General features: G+C 43.7%; 1 protein-coding gene across 1 annotated transcript in view; it reads right to left on the bottom strand.

The window, feature by feature from the left end:
- TMEM232 (transmembrane protein 232) overlaps positions 1–21,152 on the bottom strand; it is a 153,345-nt gene that overhangs the window by 97,667 nt on the left and 34,526 nt on the right. Inside the window, exons 6-8 of the mRNA XM_028748943.2 lie at positions 19,459–19,558; positions 14,706–14,875; positions 4,845–5,023 (exon numbers count right to left, since the gene is read on the bottom strand). Coding sequence (XP_028604776.2) covers positions 4,845–5,023; positions 14,706–14,875; positions 19,459–19,558 — 449 coding nt within the window. The remainder of the gene's footprint in view (positions 1–4,844; positions 5,024–14,705; positions 14,876–19,458; positions 19,559–21,152) is intronic.

Raw genomic sequence — 21,152 nt, 5'->3', positions numbered from 1 at the left:
CCAATAAGGAGTCTAAGAACGACTGGGGGGTGGAGCTTGCATGCCTTGTGCCGATCAAATCGGCCGCGTTGCCTGGGGACTCGCTTTTGCTCAGCGCTTCCCAGCGGAGAGGTGACGGTGGTTTTCCTTGCTGCATCCCCTTTGCTGGGTTGCAGCGCTATGAAAACCACCACTTGAGGCTTCGTTTGGCTGCTGGCTGGGCTTTCTGCCTTTGGCTCGGAGGGGCTCAGAAGTTGAACATACCTGTGCCCGGCAAATCCCTTATTTTGGCTGTCGATCCCTTATTTTTGAGGCTGCTGCACCCTTATTTTCAAATCTGTAAGTTGACAGCTATGCTGAGTTCTGGTGAGCTGGAAAAAAAGAGAAAAAGCCCAGCCCGGCCCACTTCTGCCAGATTTGCATTTGTGTGTGTTTTTCTGTCTTGCATTAATTTACCAATCCAACAAGAACTCCTGTATTTTAGCTTACCACATCAGAACTGAATTTAATGGCATAACTTATAGGACCGACGTCATATTCTGAACCATAACACTTTGTTCCAAGTTTCAGCCTCCGACAAATGACAGCAACAGGTACAGGTCTGGTCTGTGTATCACAGAAAGGGCTTAACCGTGACCCCGTGTTTGGACAACACACTAAGCCAAACCTCGGCTCCTCTGCCAAAAGAACCAGGGTGGAGCACAGCAGCTACAATCTCCTCCTAGGGAGCCAGCACATTTGTGGTAAAGCATAGTTTGGCTTAGTGTTACATGTGCACATAGCCATATACAGTGGAACCTTGGTTTTCGAGCATCTCGGAAGCCGAACGATTTGGAACCCAAATGCTGAAAACCCAGAAGTGAATGCTTTCATTTTCGAATGTGCCTCAGAAGTCCAACAGCTTCTGAGGCGCGTTTCTCCATTTTTTCAATGGATTTTGCAGACCACCCATTGATCCTCGGTTTTCGAAAGTTTCAGAAGTCGGGCAGTCTTCCGGAACGGATTACGTTTGAAAACCGAGGTTCCACTGTAGTAGTTTACTGTTTAGTAATAAATGATGGGTGGTATTCAACTGAGTTTTACTCAACTTCCAAAGACAACATATTTGGAAATGGCATTATGTTTAATGGTGTATTAGCTGTACAGTGGCACCTCGGGTTAAGTATTTAATTCGTTCCGGAGGTCCGTACTTAACCTGAAACTGTTCTTATCCTGAGACATCACTTTAACTAATGTGGCCTCCTGCTGCCGTCGTGCTGCCGGTGCACGATTTCTGTTCTCATCCTGAAGCAAAGTTCTTAACCTGAAGCACTATTTTTGGGTTGGCGGAGTCTGTAACCTGAAGCGTATGTAACCTGAAGCGTATGTAACCTGAGGTACCACTGTACATAACTGTTGAACTGTTTTGGAAAAAGGAACTGCACAATTATAGCTTCATCAAGCACTATGTCATCTGATTGGGCAAAGGGACATTCCATAATATTAAAAATTTTAAATAATTTATGCAGAGCGCTTAAGGAAAAATGGAAATACATTCTATTAAACCTTCATCAGTTCTGTCTGGAGCAGGCTCTCCACTTTCTTTGCCCATTCATTGTCCTATTCAAGCATCAAAAGCGATACTCTTTGAAAAGTTAAATCAAAACCAGAAGTATGGTTTGATTTAGTGAACCTCACATTAAAAGCGAGTTTTAGCACTGTCTTCACTAAAAAGCAGATTTAAGTTGGGCTTCACAGGCAGAAAAGAAGAAAAAAGGGTACCACAGCTCAAACACCGTCCCTAAGGGTTTAGCACTTACTGAAAGGCAGCAAAGCAAAACAAAAAAAGAAAAGGAAAAACAGAAGAGGCATGCAGTGAAATGGTTATATTTTTGAAGCTCATTTCATTTCACGTATTTAGCAAAAAAAGAAAAAAAAACTGCTCTATTATGCTGCTGCCTACAGTTAAGCTCACTGCCCCAGATAAGAAGAATTCCTATTAATAATCTAATAACCCCTAGGATATCCTTAGGCGCGAGATCCTGAAAACATCCATTCGTGGTTAGACCCCTTGATTTCAGAACACTACATGAATATTATCATTTTCAGAATCATCATCTTAAGACTGCAGATTAACAGATCAAGGTCCATCATTTTTATTTCAGCAAAATACCAGTGATATAACATTGAACTGATAAGGCAGCAGATCAGGATGAATGAGAGTATATTCTTACAGATTCCAAATTAACATAAATAAAAACTCTCTGAATTGTTTGCTGTATATAAAATATGTCTCATATGTAGCTCAATAGATAAATAAATATATGAATATAGCACCACCAGTATTCACTGTGCAAAAATCAAACAAAAAGACTAAGGCGAGAGCTTACAGTCTAATAAGACATGATATGGGGGAAGCATGAGAACTACCTTATTATCTTGAAGCTGTGTTTACTAAGAATGCTCACTATTGTTATGGATTCCTAGGTGTTACTGTCATAAGACCCTATAGAGCAGGTGGCCCAAAAGCAACAGATGGTTTAGCAGGTGGTCAAGCAGAGGTAGGCTGTCTGTACCAGAGCAACAAGTTGCTCTGTGAGAATTGGCAGCTTTATAGGAACAGATGGGACCTTATCGGTTTCTTGCGTGACTTTATCCCTGCTGGGCTGATAGCTGTAGTTCTGACCTCTGACCACCTAGAGTGGTGATGCTGCATTGCAATGAAATTGGGCCAGCAGCTCCCCCTGCCAAGACACTGACATAGTGACTAAGGCCTCTGGGCTTCCTTCCAGAGTCTCTGGTCCAAGTCAACAGTGCCTTAAATATACACTGGTAACGTATCACTACATAAATTTCATACATTACTCCAAGTTACACACGGCAGTTTCAGGAATAGTCTCTCCATGATAGCTACAAACTACCAGAGTTTAAGTCAGAATATTCTGCATTTTCAGAACAACTGGAATGACAGGACAAGATTTCACATCTCACTTCTACCCTTGCTCCATGATACTTTGTGACTATTCACCTTGACGAACAGCATAAATTACACTGGTGTTGTATCAACACTAAGCAAACGCATTGGCACAAATGTTTAGGACAGGCATGGCCAAACTTGGCCCTCCAGGTGTTTGGGGACTACAACTCCCATCATCCCTAGCTAACAGGACCAGTGGTCAGGGATGATGGGAACTGTAGTCCCAAAACATCTGGAGGGCCACGTTTGACCATCACTGGTTTAAGATATGAGTGTTACATAAACTGGAAGCGAGGAAGCAAGTCGGCCTTTCCTAAAAGATGAACTGGCCAGCTCTGTCCTTTCTTTCAGGTGATATCACAGAATCATAGAGTTGGAAGGTCCATCTAGTCCAACCCCTGTAATGCAGGAATACACAAGTGTCCCATATAGGGATCGAAACGGCAACCTTGGTGTTATCAGCACCACACTCGAGCCAACTGAGCTTTCCAGGTGCAATGCTACAGATTAAACAGATCTATAGGATTTGAGATTAGAGAGAGTCAAACAGCTGAGGTGTTTCCAACAGGCCTGCTCACCTCATTCTACACTTTCCTTACACTGGACTTGAAACCAAGTATAGAAAAAATGGTTGCCACTTTGAAGAGTTCCTCTGGTGGCTCTAACCATGTGAAAATGGACTTGAGCTACACATTTCTGTGTCAGTGCAGATGAACCCAGAAGCCTCCCCATTAAAGCTACAATCACAGTGAAGGAAGCTTTAAAATGAAAACAACACAATGGCCTGGTTTGCATGTGACTTTAAACCATGGTTTAAATTAAAAGTGAAAGGGCAACATGTTGGTACATGCTACTCAAAGGGTGCTCCTTTCTTCAGGGTGCTGTGGAGGAAACGAACCAGAGACTGGCTTTCCGTTGTAGGTGAACCAACGCCCATTGTTTGTTGATGGAGAAACAAACCACAAGAACTGGTTTCCACATAACAGTAAGTCAGGCTCTGTTTTCCAACCCAATCCCCACCCCAAAGCACTGAAAGAACAAGGAAGCTGCTCGTTCACATCAAACCATAATTTAATCAAAGCTTTAGAACTGGGCCAATGAGTGGCTGCCTTAATTTCTTCCATGGTCAACTCCAGATTCCAGTGATCATCAATCAGCTTATAACCCAGGCTTGGCATTATTTCATTTGCTAAACATAACAATGCCAAACTTTGCTGGTTTTTTCACCGTTATTCTAGTCACCCTTAGGATTACACAAGCTGAACCTCTGCAAATCTCAAGAAGATCCTGGTCTGATCTTCAGGCCAAATTTGTAGTACTAGCACGGCTATCATTAGCTGTAATCTAAATGCATGCATGTTGTCTCTATCCAAGAACTTTCTTCCTGGCAAAAATTACTTAAAATTAAGTATACTGTAGAACAGCAATGAGTACAATCCGCAGTTGAAACCTGTTGAAACTTCAATTAGCATAAGCTATCAAGAAGACAGCTCCAATGTAAAATTAATTATAGGCATTCAAAATTAGAATGTATTGTACTTTGCATATAAAGAGCACCCAAAATTTAAGCCAAGTACCTGTCCCAAAAGGATGGCACACTTCATTGCAGCTGTTTAGTTATATGAAAATTACTCTGTCTTGAAATGCTGAAATGAAGTTCCTATCCGTAACAGGGATAATTTAATAAAAGTAAACTGATATGTGCTCCTTGCCAAAAAGGTAAGAACAATTATTGATAATGTGAAGCGATACAAAGTACATGAATTGCTTCTCCTTCTGGTACAAAAAATATAAATCTCATTGACAGGCAACTTTGGGGTGATTAACATTTAGACATAAAGGTTATTTAACATTTAAGCACAAAGGTTATTTCCATAAAGATTATATCAAGTTATGAGGTTGTCCTTACCAGTCTTCCTGATGAAGCTCTTCCTTATAGAATAGGACATGCTTGAGTACTTCATCTATATTAGAGCAGCTGTTTTGTACACAAACCCAAACAAGAAGGCTGTGCCAAAGAAATGGCTTAATTTTGAACTGCTTTTGTTCAGGATTTAATTCAACTGATCCGCCAGTACCCATGGGTGACTAAAAAAAAAATAAGTTAAATCCGTTAATAAGACCTTGTGAATACAAAGTTAATTGGCAATTTTCTGCATAGACTTGCATCTCAATTTTTTCCATCATATTTGACTTTATCGGCTTTACATTTTCATGCAGAGTACATGTCATTTTGCTCTCACAATGTGTTTTTCAAAAAAAGGGAAGACATTTTGGGACACAGTCAAGAGAAGAGCCACTGCTGACAAGTGGCTTTGTTGTACAGATCCTTGCAAGATCTTTGTCCTAAGATACTGTACCATGTTAAACAGCTGCATGGTGTATCCGCTCATCTCACTTTATTGGCCAAGGGAGCCGGCGTTCAGCTTCCAGGTCATGTGGCCAGCATGACTAAGCCGCTTCTGGCAAACCAGAGCAGCACACGGAAACGCCATTTACCTTCCCACCGGAGCGGTACCTATTTATCTACTTGCACTTTGACATGCTTTCAAACTGCTAGGTTGGCAGGAGCAGGGACCGAGCAACGAGAGCTCACTCCATTGCGGGGATTCGAACCGCCGACCTTCTGATCGGCAAGTCCTAGGCTCTGTGGTTAAACCCACAGCACCACCCCAAGCAACTACTTAGGCTATATATGAGGATTCGAGATATGCCAAGTGTATGTCTTACAGTTCCAACATCACATACTCACTTATCTTACATTATGGGTACAATTCCCTCCAGTTCCTTTTACAAATAATGTAAGACAAATTCTGAGCTGCAAGCATTTCAAACCAAGCAGCACAATCAGACAGTATTGATTTTGCTGTAAGCCACTTCAATTATTATTTCAACAGAAAAGTGCAACACAAATAATGAATGAAATGAAACTAATATAAAAGACCTGCAATCACACACACACACACACACACACACACACACACACACACTGGTAGACCTTCCCTCTTATGTGGTCCAGCCTTGCTCCCTACATTTTTCATGTGTTGGCTGACACAAGGAAAGGGAGTGGGTGTGGTGTGGGTGTGTATATATATATATATATATGCTTTCGTAGATTTTCACGGGTACAGGAATGCAGGTTTTGGTGTCCTCGGGTGTCTTCCCGTGTAAAAGTTGGGGTGTCTAGGCGACGTTTCGACGAGGTCTCACTCGTCATCTTCAGGCTGGTGCTTTCGGCTTCTTGTTACTGGAACAGAGCAGGATCTCAGTGTTTGAGTTCCTATAAATACTGTTGAGGAGGTGTGGCCTCTAATGTTCTGGGCAGAGAGGAAGTTCCCAGGCTAGTGTGCCTTTTCTTCTTTTGTTTCTTAATTACTTGAGGGATATCTTGAGTGATTTCTTGAGTTGTATCCTGAGTACCACTTAGGTGGGTCATTAGGTGTGGATTAGTTGCTAAAGCCTTTGTGTCTTGACCTCTTGAACTTTGTGAAGAGTTTTTCTGAGAAGATGGTTGTACTGCATTTTGTTGTGCTCTGGCTTGGCTTCGTGTATAGGGGCGAGCTGTGGTTTTGTGGTCTGTGCCAGCCAGATCTGTGTAGGGATTGCAGGGGGGTGCAGCATCCGGAGGTGCCACCATGGTTTGGCTACTGGATGGTATCTGTAATTCATCTGTGGAGAGGGTCTGGGTTTGGGTCTGGTGTGGTTGATTGGTGATGGCGTTCTGTGTGCCTCTGGCTCTGGTGTCAGTTTTTGTGGGGAGGGCTAATTTCCAGATGTCTGGCAAGCGGGATGTGTCGTCACGCTTGTTCATGTTGTGAGGGTGTTTCTCTATCTCGATGGCTTCCATGATTATTCTCTTGTGGTGATGTTCCATGTTAAAGAGCAATTTGGAATCTGCAAAATTAATTTCGTGTCCTGTTTCTTTCATGTGTTGGAAAAGAGAGGAAGTTTTTTCTTCTTTTTTGACGGCATTCTTGTGTTCTGCGATACGTGCATTTATTCGTCTGTTAGTTTGTCCAATGTACGTGGCTGGGCAGACTTTGCAGGGTATTTCATAGACCCCTTGGTTTTCCAACTGGATTTTATCCTTGGGGTTTCTGAGGATATTGGCTATTTTTTGGTTGGTGCAAAAGGCTGTTTTGATATTGTGTTTATGGAGGATTTTGCTAATTTTATCTGTAGTGCCCTTGATATAAGGAAGGAGGGCCATGCCATTGTTTTCTTCTGTGTCTTGGTTTTTGGGGGGTGTTTCTTTTTGGATTAGCTTCGTAACCCTGTTTTGCTGGTATCCATTGGCAATTAACACATTTGAGAGATTCTGTAACTCAGTTGTCAAGTGGTTTTTGTCAGCCAGGCGTTTGGTTCTGGAGATGAGAGTCTTGGCTACGGAGTTTATTTGTGCAGGGTGGTGGTGTGATTGTGCATGTAAGTAGCGGTTGGTGTGTGTTTTTTTCCGGTAGATAGTGTGTCCTAGGGAGCCATCAGGTTTTTTGTAGATTAGGACGTCAAGGAAGGGAAGTTGGTTGTTGGCTTCTATTTCCATAGTGAATTGTATTTTGGGGTGTAGGCTGTTGAGATGTGTGAGGAAGCTATCCAGTTTTTCCTTCCCGTGTGGCCAAATTACAAAGGTGTCGTCAACATATCTGAGCCAAAGTTTGGGTTTGTGTTCTGACTTGTCTAAGGCATTGGTTTCAAAGTGTTCCATGTACAGGTTTGCGATGACCGGTGAGAGGGGTGATCCCATAGGTGCTCCTTCTATCTGTTTGTATCTTTGTCCATTGTGGATGAAGTACGTGTTGGTTAGGCAGTGCTTGGTCAGGTCCAAGATGTATTCGGGGGGATTGTATTTGTTTTGAATGGCTGTCAAGGCTTCATTAATGGGCACTTGTGTGAAGAGAGATACAACATCGAAGCTCACAAGTAGGTCATTGGGATGTAGGTTTTGCTTCTTTATTGTTTCTATGAACTGGAAGGAGTTTGGAACGTGTGAAGAGATGGATTCTGCATAGGGCTGAAGTTGCTTGGCGAGAAATTTAGCGAGATTTTGTAGAGGTGAGCCTATGGAGCTGACTATTGGTCTGAGTGGTGTTCCTTCTTTGTGTATCTTGGGGAGGCCGTAGAGTTTGGGGCATCTGGATGATTTTTCTCTGGGGATGATTCTTAGCTGGATTTCTTCACTGATAGGAGAGGCTTTTATTTTGGATTTGGTGGTTTTTTCCAGATAGGTGGTGGGGTCTGTTTTTATAGGTTGGTAGGTAGGGTCTTGGAGTAGATTTGATAGTTTTGCTTGGTAGTCCGATGTGTTCATCACAACAGTGGCATTACCTTTGTCTGCTGGGAGAATGATTATGTTGTTGTCTTTCCTCAGGTCGGTGAGTGCTTTCTGTTCTTCTTTGTGTAAATTGCTTCTGGGTGGTTTGCTGGAGCAGAGGATGTTGGTGACTTCAAGTCTGATTTTATTGGCTTCATCTGGGTTGATTTTGGTTAGGCTAGCTTCGACTCCGCATATGATGTTTTCCGTGGGGATGCGTCTCGGGGCGACTGCAAAGTTGAAACCTTTGGAGAGTACTTTGGTTTCAGTTGAGGTGAGGATCCTGTCTGATATGTTATGTACTGTTTGCTTCATGGGTTGTTGTGGAGGGTGGCTGGGTTTCTGGCGTTTCTCTAGTTTGTGGAGTTTGTTGGTGTGTGTGTCTGTCTTACGTGAGGTCTCCGTTTCAGCTCTCCAGACGGCTAGTTGTTTGCATTTGTCCCAGAGTGCAGGGTGGATTTTGTTACAGAGTTTGAGGTGAAGAGTGAGCAGATCTTTGTTGGTTTGGTTTAGTAGGTATCTTTTCCTGTGTAGTTCGTTTCTGATTAGGGATAGTTCAGTTCGTTTCAGGATCCTTTCGGTAGCTGGGGTTTTAGAGTGGAATTTAAGTTGGAAGCATGTGGGAATTAAGTTGTTGTCTCGGCAGTTGCGTAGGAACAAGAGATCACATAAGATGGTGGCTCTTCGGATTTCTAGTTTCTCGTAGGTTCTTGTCAGCTGGAAGGTTTCCTCCCCGTAGAGGTGAGATATTTGCTTTCGTAGATTTTCACGGGTACAGGAATGCAGGTTTTGGTGTCCTCGGGTGTCTTCCCGTGTAAAAGTTGGGGTGTCTAGGCGACGTTTCGACAAGGTCTCACTCGTCATCTTCAGGCTGGTGCTTTCGGCTTCTTGTTACTGGAACAGAGCAGGATCTCAGTGTTTGAGTTCCTATAAATACTGTTGAGGAGGTGTGGCCTCTAATGTTCTGGGCAGAGAGGAAGTTCCCAGGCTAGTGTGCCTTTTCTTCTTTTGTTTCTTAATTACTTGAGGGATATCTTGAGTGATTTCTTGAGTTGTATCCTGAGTACCACTTAGGTGGGTCATTAGGTGTGGATTAGTTGCTAAAGCCTTTGTGTCTTGACCTCTTGAACTTTGTGAAGAGTTTTTCTGAGAAGATGGTTGTACTGCATTTTGTTGTGCTCTGGCTTGGCTTCGTGTATAGGGGCGAGCTGTGGTTTTGTGGTCTGTGCCAGCCAGATCTGTGTAGGGATTGCAGGGGGGTGCAGCATCCGGAGGTGCCACCATGGTTTGGCTACTGGATGGTATCTGTAATTCATCTGTGGAGAGGGTCTGGGTTTGGGTCTGGTGTGGTTGATTGGTGATGGCGTTCTGTGTGCCTCTGGCTCTGGTGTCAGTTTTTGTGGGGAGGGCTAATTTCCAGATGTCTGGCAAGCGGGATGTGTCGTCACGCTTGTTCATGTTGTGAGGGTGTTTCTCTATCTCGATGGCTTCCATGATTATTCTCTTGTGGTGATGTTCCATGTTAAAGAGCAATTTGGAATCTGCAAAATTCACTATGGAAATAGAAGCCAACAACCAACTTCCCTTCCTTGACGTCCTAATCTACAAAAAACCTGATGGCTCCCTAGGACACACTATCTACCGGAAAAAAACACACACCAACCGCTACTTACATGCACAATCACACCACCACCCTGCACAAATAAACTCCGTAGCCAAGACTCTCATCTCCAGAACCAAACGCCTGGCTGACAAAAACCACTTGACAACTGAGTTACAGAATCTCTCAAATGTGTTAATTGCCAATGGATACCAGCAAAACAGGGTTACGAAGCTAATCCAAAAAGAAACACCCCCCAAAAACCAAGACACAGAAGAAAACAATGGCATGGCCCTCCTTCCTTATATCAAGGGCACTACAGATAAAATTAGCAAAATCCTCCATAAACACAATATCAAAACAGCCTTTTGCACCAACCAAAAAATAGCCAATATCCTCAGAAACCCCAAGGATAAAATCCAGTTGGAAAACCAAGGGGTCTATGAAATACCCTGCAAAGTCTGCCCAGCCACGTACATTGGACAAACTAACAGACGAATAAATGCACGTATCGCAGAACACAAGAATGCCGTCAAAAAAGAAGAAAAAACTTCCTCTCTTTTCCAACACATGAAAGAAACAGGACACGAAATTAATTTTGCAGATTCCAAATTGCTCTTTAACATGGAACATCACCACAAGAGAATAATCATGGAAGCCATCGAGATAGAGAAACACCCTCACAACATGAACAAGCGTGACGACACATCCCGCTTGCCAGACATCTGGAAATTAGCCCTCCCCACAAAAACTGACACCAGAGCCAGAGGCACACAGAACGCCATCACCAATCAACCACACCAGACCCAAACCCAGACCCTCTCCACAGATGAATTACAGATACCATCCAGTAGCCAAACCATGGTGGCACCTCCGGATGCTGCACCCCCCTGCAATCCCTACACAGATCTGGCTGGCACAGACCACAAAACCACAGCTCGCCCCTATACACGAAGCCAAGCCAGAGCACAACAAAATGCAGTACAACCATCTTCTCAGAAAAACTCTTCACAAAGTTCAAGAGGTCAAGACACAAAGGCTTTAGCAACTAATCCACACCTAATGACCCACCTAAGTGGTACTCAGGATACAACTCAAGAAATCACTCAAGATATCCCTCAAGTAATTAAGAAACAAAAGAAGAAAAGGCACACTAGCCTGGGAACTTCCTCTCTGCCCAGAACATTAGAGGCCACACCTCCTCAACAGTATTTATAGGAACTCAAACACTGAGATCCTGCTCTGTTCCAGTAACAAGAAGCCGAAAGCACCAGCCTGAAGATGACGAGTGAGACCTCGTCGAAACGTCGCCTAGACACCCCAACTTTTACACGGGAAGACACCCGAGGACACCAAAACCTGCATATATATATATATATATATATATATATATATACACACACACACACACACACACACACACACACACACACACACACTTTATGATGCTGCTCCAGAAGCATTGCTAAATATGAATGGGAAAAACAGACTCTGGCTTCACTTCATCATGACCACAGTCAACATATGGAAAAGCTGTGATTGAAAATGATGCCAGAATTCTTAATTTGGCTCATTAACTCTAAGTAAGTTTTTGCCTCAAGTAGGGAGACAAGAAGAAGATAGAGCCTTTGTCATAACAATGATGTCTACTAGGCAACAAGGTGTGTCTGAATCACTGGAGAAAAGAAATTAAGGGGGAAACAGGGCCTTTGAATTGATACAAAGGCTTCCTCCTTGTCCTATGAAACCAATTTCTTTTTTAAAAAGTGCTAGAATTTGGAAAGCTGACACATATCCTGTACAAGAGATTCTAACAGAGTTCTAATGCTCAGCACACAAAGGAAAGTCTTCTCAAACCCAGCTACTTCTGAAGCTTTTGCATGTCCTTACAGCAACGCTGAGTAAATTATAGATGATATCCACCTACACATTTCAGCCACACATTACAGTCTCTCCTTATATGCCTATTTTTATTTTCCTTATTTCAAGAGCTGCCATTCTGTGGCATAGCTATGAATCTCTCCATAAAAAGTAACAGAGCAGAAAAAAAGATTTCAGAGACATTATAGAAGAGACAGCTAAAAATATCAGGGTGGTGATTCAATTACTATTAATGGAGCTTAGTCTCTATAATATATTTAATTGAGCCGTGCAATAAATTATTCCTCAAGGTTTTCTAAATTGAGGAGTACATCTCTATAGCACCCTCCAGCAAACCAAGATGAGTGAAAGCTCTCTAAGAGGAGCCCTGGGTAATTTAAAACAAAATCAATTCCAGCCCATATCCTACCCCCTTGAGCTTTTCTTTCTGGCTCATGCTCAGAATATGCAGGAGAGTTGCTGCAGCCCTTGAGCTGCATTAACTCGAGCACAGTGGGGCCAAGAGAAGACTCAAGGGGCTCAGAAAGAGAGGACAATAAGAGTGCAAGCTGGCCCATTAGCATTCACTCTTTGCTCTCTGAGTAGCATCCTCCGCTCCATCCCCACTCCAGTTACCAAAAGGAAATATTTAGGGCAGGATGGCCTTGACGAAATGGACAAGCTAGTTGCAATGCCTGTGTTTATTAAATACAGCAGGGATGTCCAACAGGTCGATCGTGATCTACTGGTAGATCCCCACGAGGTTACGGTAGATCACAGTTGATCTCTGGCTCCCTTTCCTTGTGTCGCTCCTGCCACACCCCCTCACCCCACCCTCCATTGTTGTATGATCTCTGGAAGGGACGAGGGAGCTTTCTCTGTGCTGCTGTTTTGATCCATAGTGATATTTTTGTGAGTGACTTTGCCCCTTTGTCCCTTGCCTTTAACCCCCCCAAAAATGGAACTCCCCCCCTAAACGAGGCTTTCCTCCTCCATAAAAAAGCTCTACAACTTTGAGCTGAACCCCCCAAAAGGGGGTAGATCGCTGCCAGTTTTTAATTCTGAAAGTAGATGGCAGTCTCTTGAGAGTTGGCCACCCCTGAAATATAGTATTCTTGTTCAATGCCCAGTATGTCTGTGTGTGAGTGTGCACAAGGAGTATAGCAAGGAGGGACGATCTCACAAAGTGGTTTATATCATTTCTACATTTTTTAAAAAAGCATCGACTGTACAATAAAACAGAAAGGACAAACAGCTGTCCTTGAATAAGCCGTATCTTCTTCTTCTCCACTTACCTCAGAGTAGGACAGTTCTTTAGGAGCCCCTCGGGCGGCAGCCATCACTGAGATGTGCTAATCTGGGGCTTCTCCTGAGCCAAACACCCCGGAGCAGGTTTGCGGCGAGGACAGGGGGTGCAGGGGAAGGAGAAGGAAGCCTCACTACACTAGTGGGAGCCCCTGCTTCTGCTCATCTACTGGGTTAGTTCGATCCAGGCCTCTTCATGTAGGTACCTCAGGACAAGAATGCTTCAGCCAGCACTGTCCCCCTAGGAGCTCTCCAAGGTCCTGTCCTTATCTGCTCTTGACTTTGACATGACACTGCCTGCTTCCACTGAGTACCTCAACTTCCAATCAAACTGGATGGTTCATTTCGCAATGTTTAAAAGGGTGGCCTACCCCACCACAGCTATGATTTTTCAGCTGTATTGATGATAGATGTACCGGTGATGAAACTGTATATCCTACTTTTTAATAATCATCATTAACATCCATTATGGCAGGCACGTTCAACAGGTAGATCACTGGACGGAGATCACTGGCTCCCCCCAAAGAAGCTAAACAACTTCGGCTCCCCTAAAAAAAGCTCTGCACCCCCAAAAAGGGGGCTTTCCTCCTCCCTAAAAGGGGGTAGATCACTGCCAGTTTATAACTGTGAGTAGATTGCAGTCTCCTGGGAGTTGGCCACCCCAGCATTAAGTTATACTTGGGAATTTGGGAAGCCACGTGAGGCTAGATCCAGAGGTTTGTTTATTCCAGCAGCAGAAGCTACCGTATACCGAGTCAGACCATTTGTCCCGCTCAATCAAGGTAGCCAAAGCAATGCTTTCGAAATGTTAAAGGTAAAGGGACCCCTGACCAGTAGGTCCAGTCGTGACCGACTCTGGGGTTGCAGCGCTTGTCTCGCTTTTTTGGCTGAGGGAGCCGGCGTACAGCTTCCAGGTCATGTGGCCAGCATGACTAAGCCGCTTCTGGCAAACCAGAGCAGTGCACGGAAACGCCGTTTACCTTACCCACCAGAGCAGTACCTATTTATCTACTTGCACTTTGACGTGCTTTTGAACTGCTAGGTTGGCAGGAGCAGGGACCAAGCAACGGGAGCTCACCTCGTCGCGGGGATTCGAACTGCCAACCTTCTGATTGGCAAGTCCTAGGCTCTGTGGTTTAACCCACAGCGCCACCCGTGTTCAAAATGTTACTGGACTACAAACATTCACTATTCCTGACTCCCGATCGTGCTGGCTGGAGCTGATAGGAGTTGGAATCAACATCTGGGGTGTATCACTTTGGCTACGCCTGGTTTATAATGACTGACCGCAGCACTGCAAGGTTTCAGACAAGAGCATTCCCTAGCGCCACCTGCAGATACCAGGGACTGGACCTGGGATATTTTGCATGCAAAGCATATGCTATCTCAGTGAGCTATGTTTTTTTCTGCTGGAGAAAGGAAAATGTCGGATTCAACTCACTTTACAAAGTTTGAGAATGTTGAAAGGTACAGGGTTGCTTGAAAGGAAAAAGTTGCTACAGTTCTAATTAATATTCCCTCCCCTGAAAGTGATTCATTAAAGCAATGCTGCCACACCCACTATCAACAGCACATGTCAATCTATCTACTTCAATTCAACTTTAGTCGTTATGCCTGAATCACCAACCATGCTTATTTAATAACAGGACACTATTTGGTGTATTATATATAAAATTCAGTTGTGTGTTACCTACTGTGTCAGAAAAAGACTTAGCCGGCTTTTCTTGCAAACTTGCATCAGAGGCCAATGATGTTTGAGAAAGTACAGATGTTTCACAGATGACTTCTCCAGCCTTCAGCATAAAATGTACCATGAAAAGGATGTTTGGGTACGGTTGGTAGCTGACTTCGGAAGCTGCTAACGCTATGGCACACACACACCAAAAAAAAAATATTATTACGTTTATCATACTGTTTTACAGTTTGCTCTCTACAGTTTTTGTTTCGTTTTTTACACAACGTCTACTTTTACTGTTCAGCTTCAGCAGAGCAGTTTTCCAGGGCAGATTTATAAATATTGTGTGACCCCTTGTGGTGTAACAAAAGACTACAGGCATGATTCTAAGGCAAGAGCTGATGTAACCCACACACTACACATGGAGAAGTTTTCTGTGGTGGCTGTATTCCTGATTAAGTGCAATTAATTAATTTTCTGTTCTTAAATAAATGAAAAATAAACTATCCCTGACAGATACAAACATGATGGCTAACATGATGCTATAAGGAGATATCCTCCTTAAAGCAAACTAGGCATATTTGCACAAAATTAGGAAGAATTCCATCAGTAAGCCAGCTGATTTCATCTAATAAACATTTATATTAACTTTAAACAGAAATATTTTTATATACAGTAAACCCGCAACTCATGCACATTTAAATGTGCATATTCAGCTTTCCATGCGCAGCAAAAAAAATAAAGGTAAAGGTAAAGGTACCCCTGCCCGTACGGGCCAGTCTTGACAGACTCTAGGGTTGTGCGCCCATCTCACTTAAGAGGCCGGGGGCCAGCGCTGTCTGGAGACACTTCCGGGTCACGTGGCCAGCGTGACATTGCTGCTCTGGCGAGCCAGAGCCGCACACGGAAACGCCGTTTACCTTCCCGCTAGTAAGCGGTCCCTATTTATCTACTTGCACCCGGGGGTGCTTTCGAACTGCTAGGTTGGCAGGCGCTGGGACCGAACAACGGGAGCGCACCCCGCCGCGGGGATTCGAACCGCCGACCTTTCGATCGGCAAGCCCTAGGCACTGAGGCTTTTACCCACAGCGCCATCCGCGTCCCAAAAAAAAATATAATTGAATAAATTAAAATGGGGTGGGAAGTGGGCAGGGTTCCAGGAAAAATGACTTTGGCAATCCGCCCAACATTGAACCCAATGGATTTTGACTACACACAATTTTTTCTTTAGGTGTGATCCCCAGAATGTAACCCCCATGTAAGTTGTGGGATTACTGTGCCTTAATGGAAGTAAAGAACATGGTCTGGTGGACACATACACATCCAAAGGTCCTTTACTCCCCACAGAAATTAGGCTTCAAAGAAGCATTCTATTGTAGCTAATAGAATAGGTTGCAGTGCATACTTGGTTGTGGAGTGCAAGCAGCGCTCAAAACAGTTCCTCTTGGTTTGCGAATATGCCCAAGCCCCCAAAAAGGTTGATGGCCTCTTCCTTAATGCATCTTAAACACCAGATGTCTAAAGACTTCACACACTTTTGATCATTTGTTCTGCAAAGCGGATATGAATTTTCTTTTCGTGTATTATACTGGAAAAACATTGTAAGATGTGAAGTGTTCCAAGCTTATACTGTTTTAACAGCAATCTCCCACCGATTCCCTAGGTGTAATAACAGGAGAGTAACAGCCAAAGCCTGAAACCCATCCTATTTCTCCCACTGGAATAAGTGAGTTGGGATTGCCAATGAAATAATTTTGAGGATCAGGTTGCTTTTTCCATTGCAGTTTTACAATATATTATTGCAGCATTCCTTAAGAATGAGAATCAGAGAGGCTCTTTTATTTCTGAAGCTCTCTGCTGATATATTTTCTAAATCTGGATGCGGCAGATGAGTCATGTTTTCAAAAAGGAAAGGATACAGATATAATATCAGGATTTTTCTAATTGTCTGGTTCTGTTTTCTTCATTCTGTATATGAATTTGTGGCCATGACAACCAATAACAGTAGCAAGACTGCAATACCTCTGCAGTCTTACCACCACAGCAACAGCCTGCTGAGTCACTGCATACCGTGTACATATATGCCGAAAAGCGTGTGCTGGGAAGGCGTTTGACATTAGGTTAGTTTGCTAGAAACAGTGGCCTTGTGAATGAGTGACAACTGATCTGATTATATCAAGCACCCTTGTCTTCTTCTGCAGTCACACTCTCTGTACATCATAGCCTGCGTGAGGCATTCTGATGAAGAATAAGGCTGTGTATCGGAACCACGCTTGAGGGAAATCTTCAGGAAGATTTTGCAGTGCCAAATCGTTCTGTTTGTTGGAACAACCTCTTTCTATGGAAACACATACTAAGTCGTGGCAGCGTGAAGTAAAGCCCCCAGGAATGACTCGCATTAATCAAACTCCATTTAGAAGTGATTCTATAGATTCTGCCATATGTTTTGAACACTCACTAATTTTATTTCTAGTTAGTCAAGAGCCTAGGAACAATAACGGGTGGCTTTCGAATCAATGAGAGCCAGACTCTGTAGCGGAAATGTTCTTCCAACATTTTTCTGGACGGTATTTATTCCAGTAGTTGGGTTAAGGTATGTGAACCAGCAAGCCCTTGGCAAATGGAAATAGAAGAAGCTTGGCTTACTTTTGACATAGGTAAACTCCCTGAAATCCACTGCAGGTGGGGATTAGAAGCAGTGTGAAGATTCCTCATCTTGGCTTTGCTACCATATTAAAAGAAATGGCACAATCCCACTGCCTTTGAGGTAGGATTTAACCCAATACAAACAGACCGCGTCTGTATTTGTTTTGCTTGTTAAATGCCATCTACTTTCACCAAAAACTCGTGATTAGGTGTTATTCACCTAAATCTCCATGTTTCAAGTATAAACTGCTTGTTGCGTAGTTCAGATGTCTGTAACATAATGAGTAGTTGCAGGTAAAAACAGAAACAGTGATCAAATGACCATATTTTAACAACGTTTTCCACTACTTTTCCCAGAACAGATGTTAAGCTTTACTGGCCTATAATTTTCCAGATCACCCCGGATCCTTTTTTTTTTTTTTATGGTGTTACATTGGCTGCTATCCAGCCCTCAAGAAACCTAGCCAGTTTGTTTCTTGTGGCCTAACGCCAAATGAAAGACACCTGTTTCCGCTGAACCCAGTTTAGAGGAGATATGCTCCCAAGTCCATACAACTGCACTTGGAATACTATGTACAGTTCTGGCCGTCTCGCCTCAAAAAGGATATTGTCAAGCTTGAGAAGGTTCAGAAAAGGCCAGCCCAAATGACCAAGGGGGTTGAGCAACTCCCCTATGAAGAAAGGTTACATAATGGTTATATTCTACTTCTACTGTTTCTGAGAGGGACGCGGGTGGCGCTGTGGGTTAAACCACAGAGCCTAAGACTTGCTGATCAGAAAGTCGGCGGTTCGAATCCCCGCAATGGGGTGAGCTCCCGTTGCTTGGTCCCTGCTCCTGCCAACCTAGCAGTTCGAAAGCATGTCAAAGTGCAAGTAGATAAATAGGTACCGCTCCGGTGGGAAGGTAAACGGCGTTTCTGTGCACTGCTCTGGTTTCACCGGAACAGGCTTAGTCATGCTGGCCACATGACCCGGAATCTGTACGCCGGCTCCCTCAGCCAATAAAGCAAGATGAGTGCCGCAACCCCAGAGTTGGCCGCGACTGGACCTAATGTTCAGAGGTCCCTTTATCTTTTGTCTTTACTGTTTCTGAGATTCCTAAGTGCCGCGAGTGCTGTTATAGTCATGTCTCGCTTGTGAGCTTCCCACTGACATCTGGTTGGCCACTGTAAGACCTCGTAGCCTAGAGAGGCCTTTCATGTGATCCAACAGGGCTTTCCCTCTGTTCTTCTGCCCATTCACCCAGCCCTCCCTGCAAACGAAAGATTGCCTATGGGCATACTTGAGAAACATTTTCTAATTGATTTTGAGAACCCTCTGGGCTTAGCTTCCCCATTAATAGCATTCGGGAGATGACCAGGAAAAGTACTGAGTAGCTTGATATATAAGTACTTCTCTCTCCTTAGGAATGGAACACAATTAACATTTTCCACAAACGTTGAGCTACAAAAAAGGCATCACAGCCCCCTATCACAAGCCCCAGACTACTTATGAAGAACAGTTCGTGTGAACTTTGCATAAGTCAAGGATGCTAAACAGCCTGCTCTTAATTAAGACACCATCTGAGGAAAGAGCTTTAAAATAGATAGATAACGATTTCTTGTGCTTCACACCAGTAACTATTACATTGTTCCCTAAAACAAACACTTGATTTAAGTACAGTGTTTCTGACAATTGGAATCTTGTGTTAAAAGTTAATGATATGAGGTGTTATACTTGTTTTCAGACTGAAGAGGGATTGCAAACGTAGAAGTGACACTCAGGAACAGCAAGCAGTCCTGGTTTAAAATAAAGGGTAAATAAATACAGTGGCAGCGCTGCTCTACAGTTAGTGCATAGCCAGCAGCAAAGCTGGGAAACAGAATGAGAGGTAACTCTGGATGCAGCCTCTCTCATCCAGCGCAGGTTTTTCTACAGCACTCCTGGGGTGGTTAGTTAAATGGGGTGGCTAAATGCTCCGGATTCCCAACTGTGTCACAAATATTTTATGAGCGCATTTATCCGAAACATTTTTACCCTGCTCTCTAACTGAAAAAGCTCCCAGATCAGTGGTGAGGCAGTCCCTGCCCTCAGGCTTACAATCTAAAATATGTAAAGCTAGATAACTAGAAAGAAATAATTGCTACCTTTCAAGCCAACATGAAGCCTGGATCTGTGTTCTTCAGAAAACCCCTGGTAACCAAAGAAATAGAACAGGAGAAGCCTTAAAAAGACCAAAAATCCAAGCTGGCAAAAGAAACACAAAACACGTCCATTAGTATCATGTTCCATTCATTTGTTGTTGCCCCCTAAACTTTTGCAAAACTTGAAATTTTTCTATCAATTAACGTAACTTTGCTTATGTTCAGGACCCAGAAGTTGTCTCTACCTCAAAGCTATGACCCAGAAAGGCAATTTTCTTTCTACACTTTCTGTAACATTTTCCCTAAGAATTTTAACCTGCAATCAGGTAACATACTAATCAAGATTCCTTAATGTTTCAGAGGCATTGTTTTGTATAAATATGACACTTCTACTGGTTTAAACCTCAATTATCTAAACATTTTGGATATCTGCCAGCCTTTTTCAAAAACGAAATTGTACTAAACACCTTTGAACATTAGTTATTGCTGCCTTCCTGACAAAGGGGAATGTGCACCAATGACCTATTAGGCCTCCCTTGCATTTACCACATGGTGATGCCATTGTTAAAAGTTAATATTTTACGCTGCATGCTTGCGGAAATGTATAGAGACAGGTTAAAAAAAAACTTAGATGGGGAGAAAAGAGTAGCAGTGCTGTTTTGGGTTACTACCAAATGCATCTCAAGAGGTGGGGAGTGAAAATCAAGTTATCGGGACTGATGGCCTGGAGTCAAGCATTTGTTTCAATACAGAGGCAAGCAGAAGTTCAGTGGGGAATCAAGCAAGGAATCAAACTAAGCTTGAATAAACTTAGGGGCCAGGCCAGAGTCAGTAGCTTTACAGGTCTAAATGGAATCTTATTGGCTTCTTGTGTCATTTGATCTCTGCTGGGCAGAGTCACCCACCCACCACTCCCTTAGGGCTTAGGGCTTAGCTTTTCGCTTGACCTTGCTATGGACCTTTGGTTGGTCGCCCAGGTTGCCCAGGGGGCCTGGTAGGAATTTCCCCAACTGGCATTAGGCCTTTTGGATTTTTCGCCTACCTCGTAGCAATCGTCACAACTTTCTTGGTATTTGGCGGTTAGGCATTGGAATGTGTTGTTGGTGTGTGGAAGGGCTAGGTGTGGCCATCGCCTACCCCTTCAAATTTGGGTATTCCGTTAAAGGAATCCGGCGGTCGTGGATCCTGTCCGATGCCTGTGTGGCGGGGGGCCATGGCACGACCCTCGGTGACATCAGGGGAGAGCTTATAGTTGTATTAGCATCAACAGGCTCCACCTACTGGTGAATAAACCCCCTTTAGGCTCACCCCTCTCCGAGTGGCTGGAGCCAATCTTTCGTGGTCCAATGCCTAAGCCAATACCTTCTCACTTGCAGTAATCAATAAAGTTGTGGCCTTTTCTTGCCCATTAACCTTATACACTGTGTCCGTGTGTCTTTATTCCACAAAGCGGGGATCGGGTCCTCGAACCACAACTGCAGGACACTCTCCAGCTATTTGCAGTACTGGTACCGCACTGCAGAAGCATTCAGCCCCACAGTGTTCCCTGCTTGCAAGCTGCTATAATGGTGCAGGGTGAGAGGTGGCTGGTCCCAGTTGCCAGATTTCTTACAAGAGGTGAATGAGAGGGTGGGGCTCTTTCGGCAAATGAAAGGGCCCAGTTCCATTCACGGCAGGCAACAAAATCTGGAGGAGGC

The sequence above is a fragment of the Podarcis muralis genome, chromosome 11 (genome assembly GCF_964188315.1).
Source record: "Podarcis muralis chromosome 11, rPodMur119.hap1.1, whole genome shotgun sequence".
Classification (NCBI taxonomy): Eukaryota; Metazoa; Chordata; class Lepidosauria; order Squamata; family Lacertidae; genus Podarcis; species Podarcis muralis.
The sequence above is the reverse complement of the archived record's forward strand: the minus strand, read 5'-3'. Positions and strand labels throughout refer to the sequence as shown.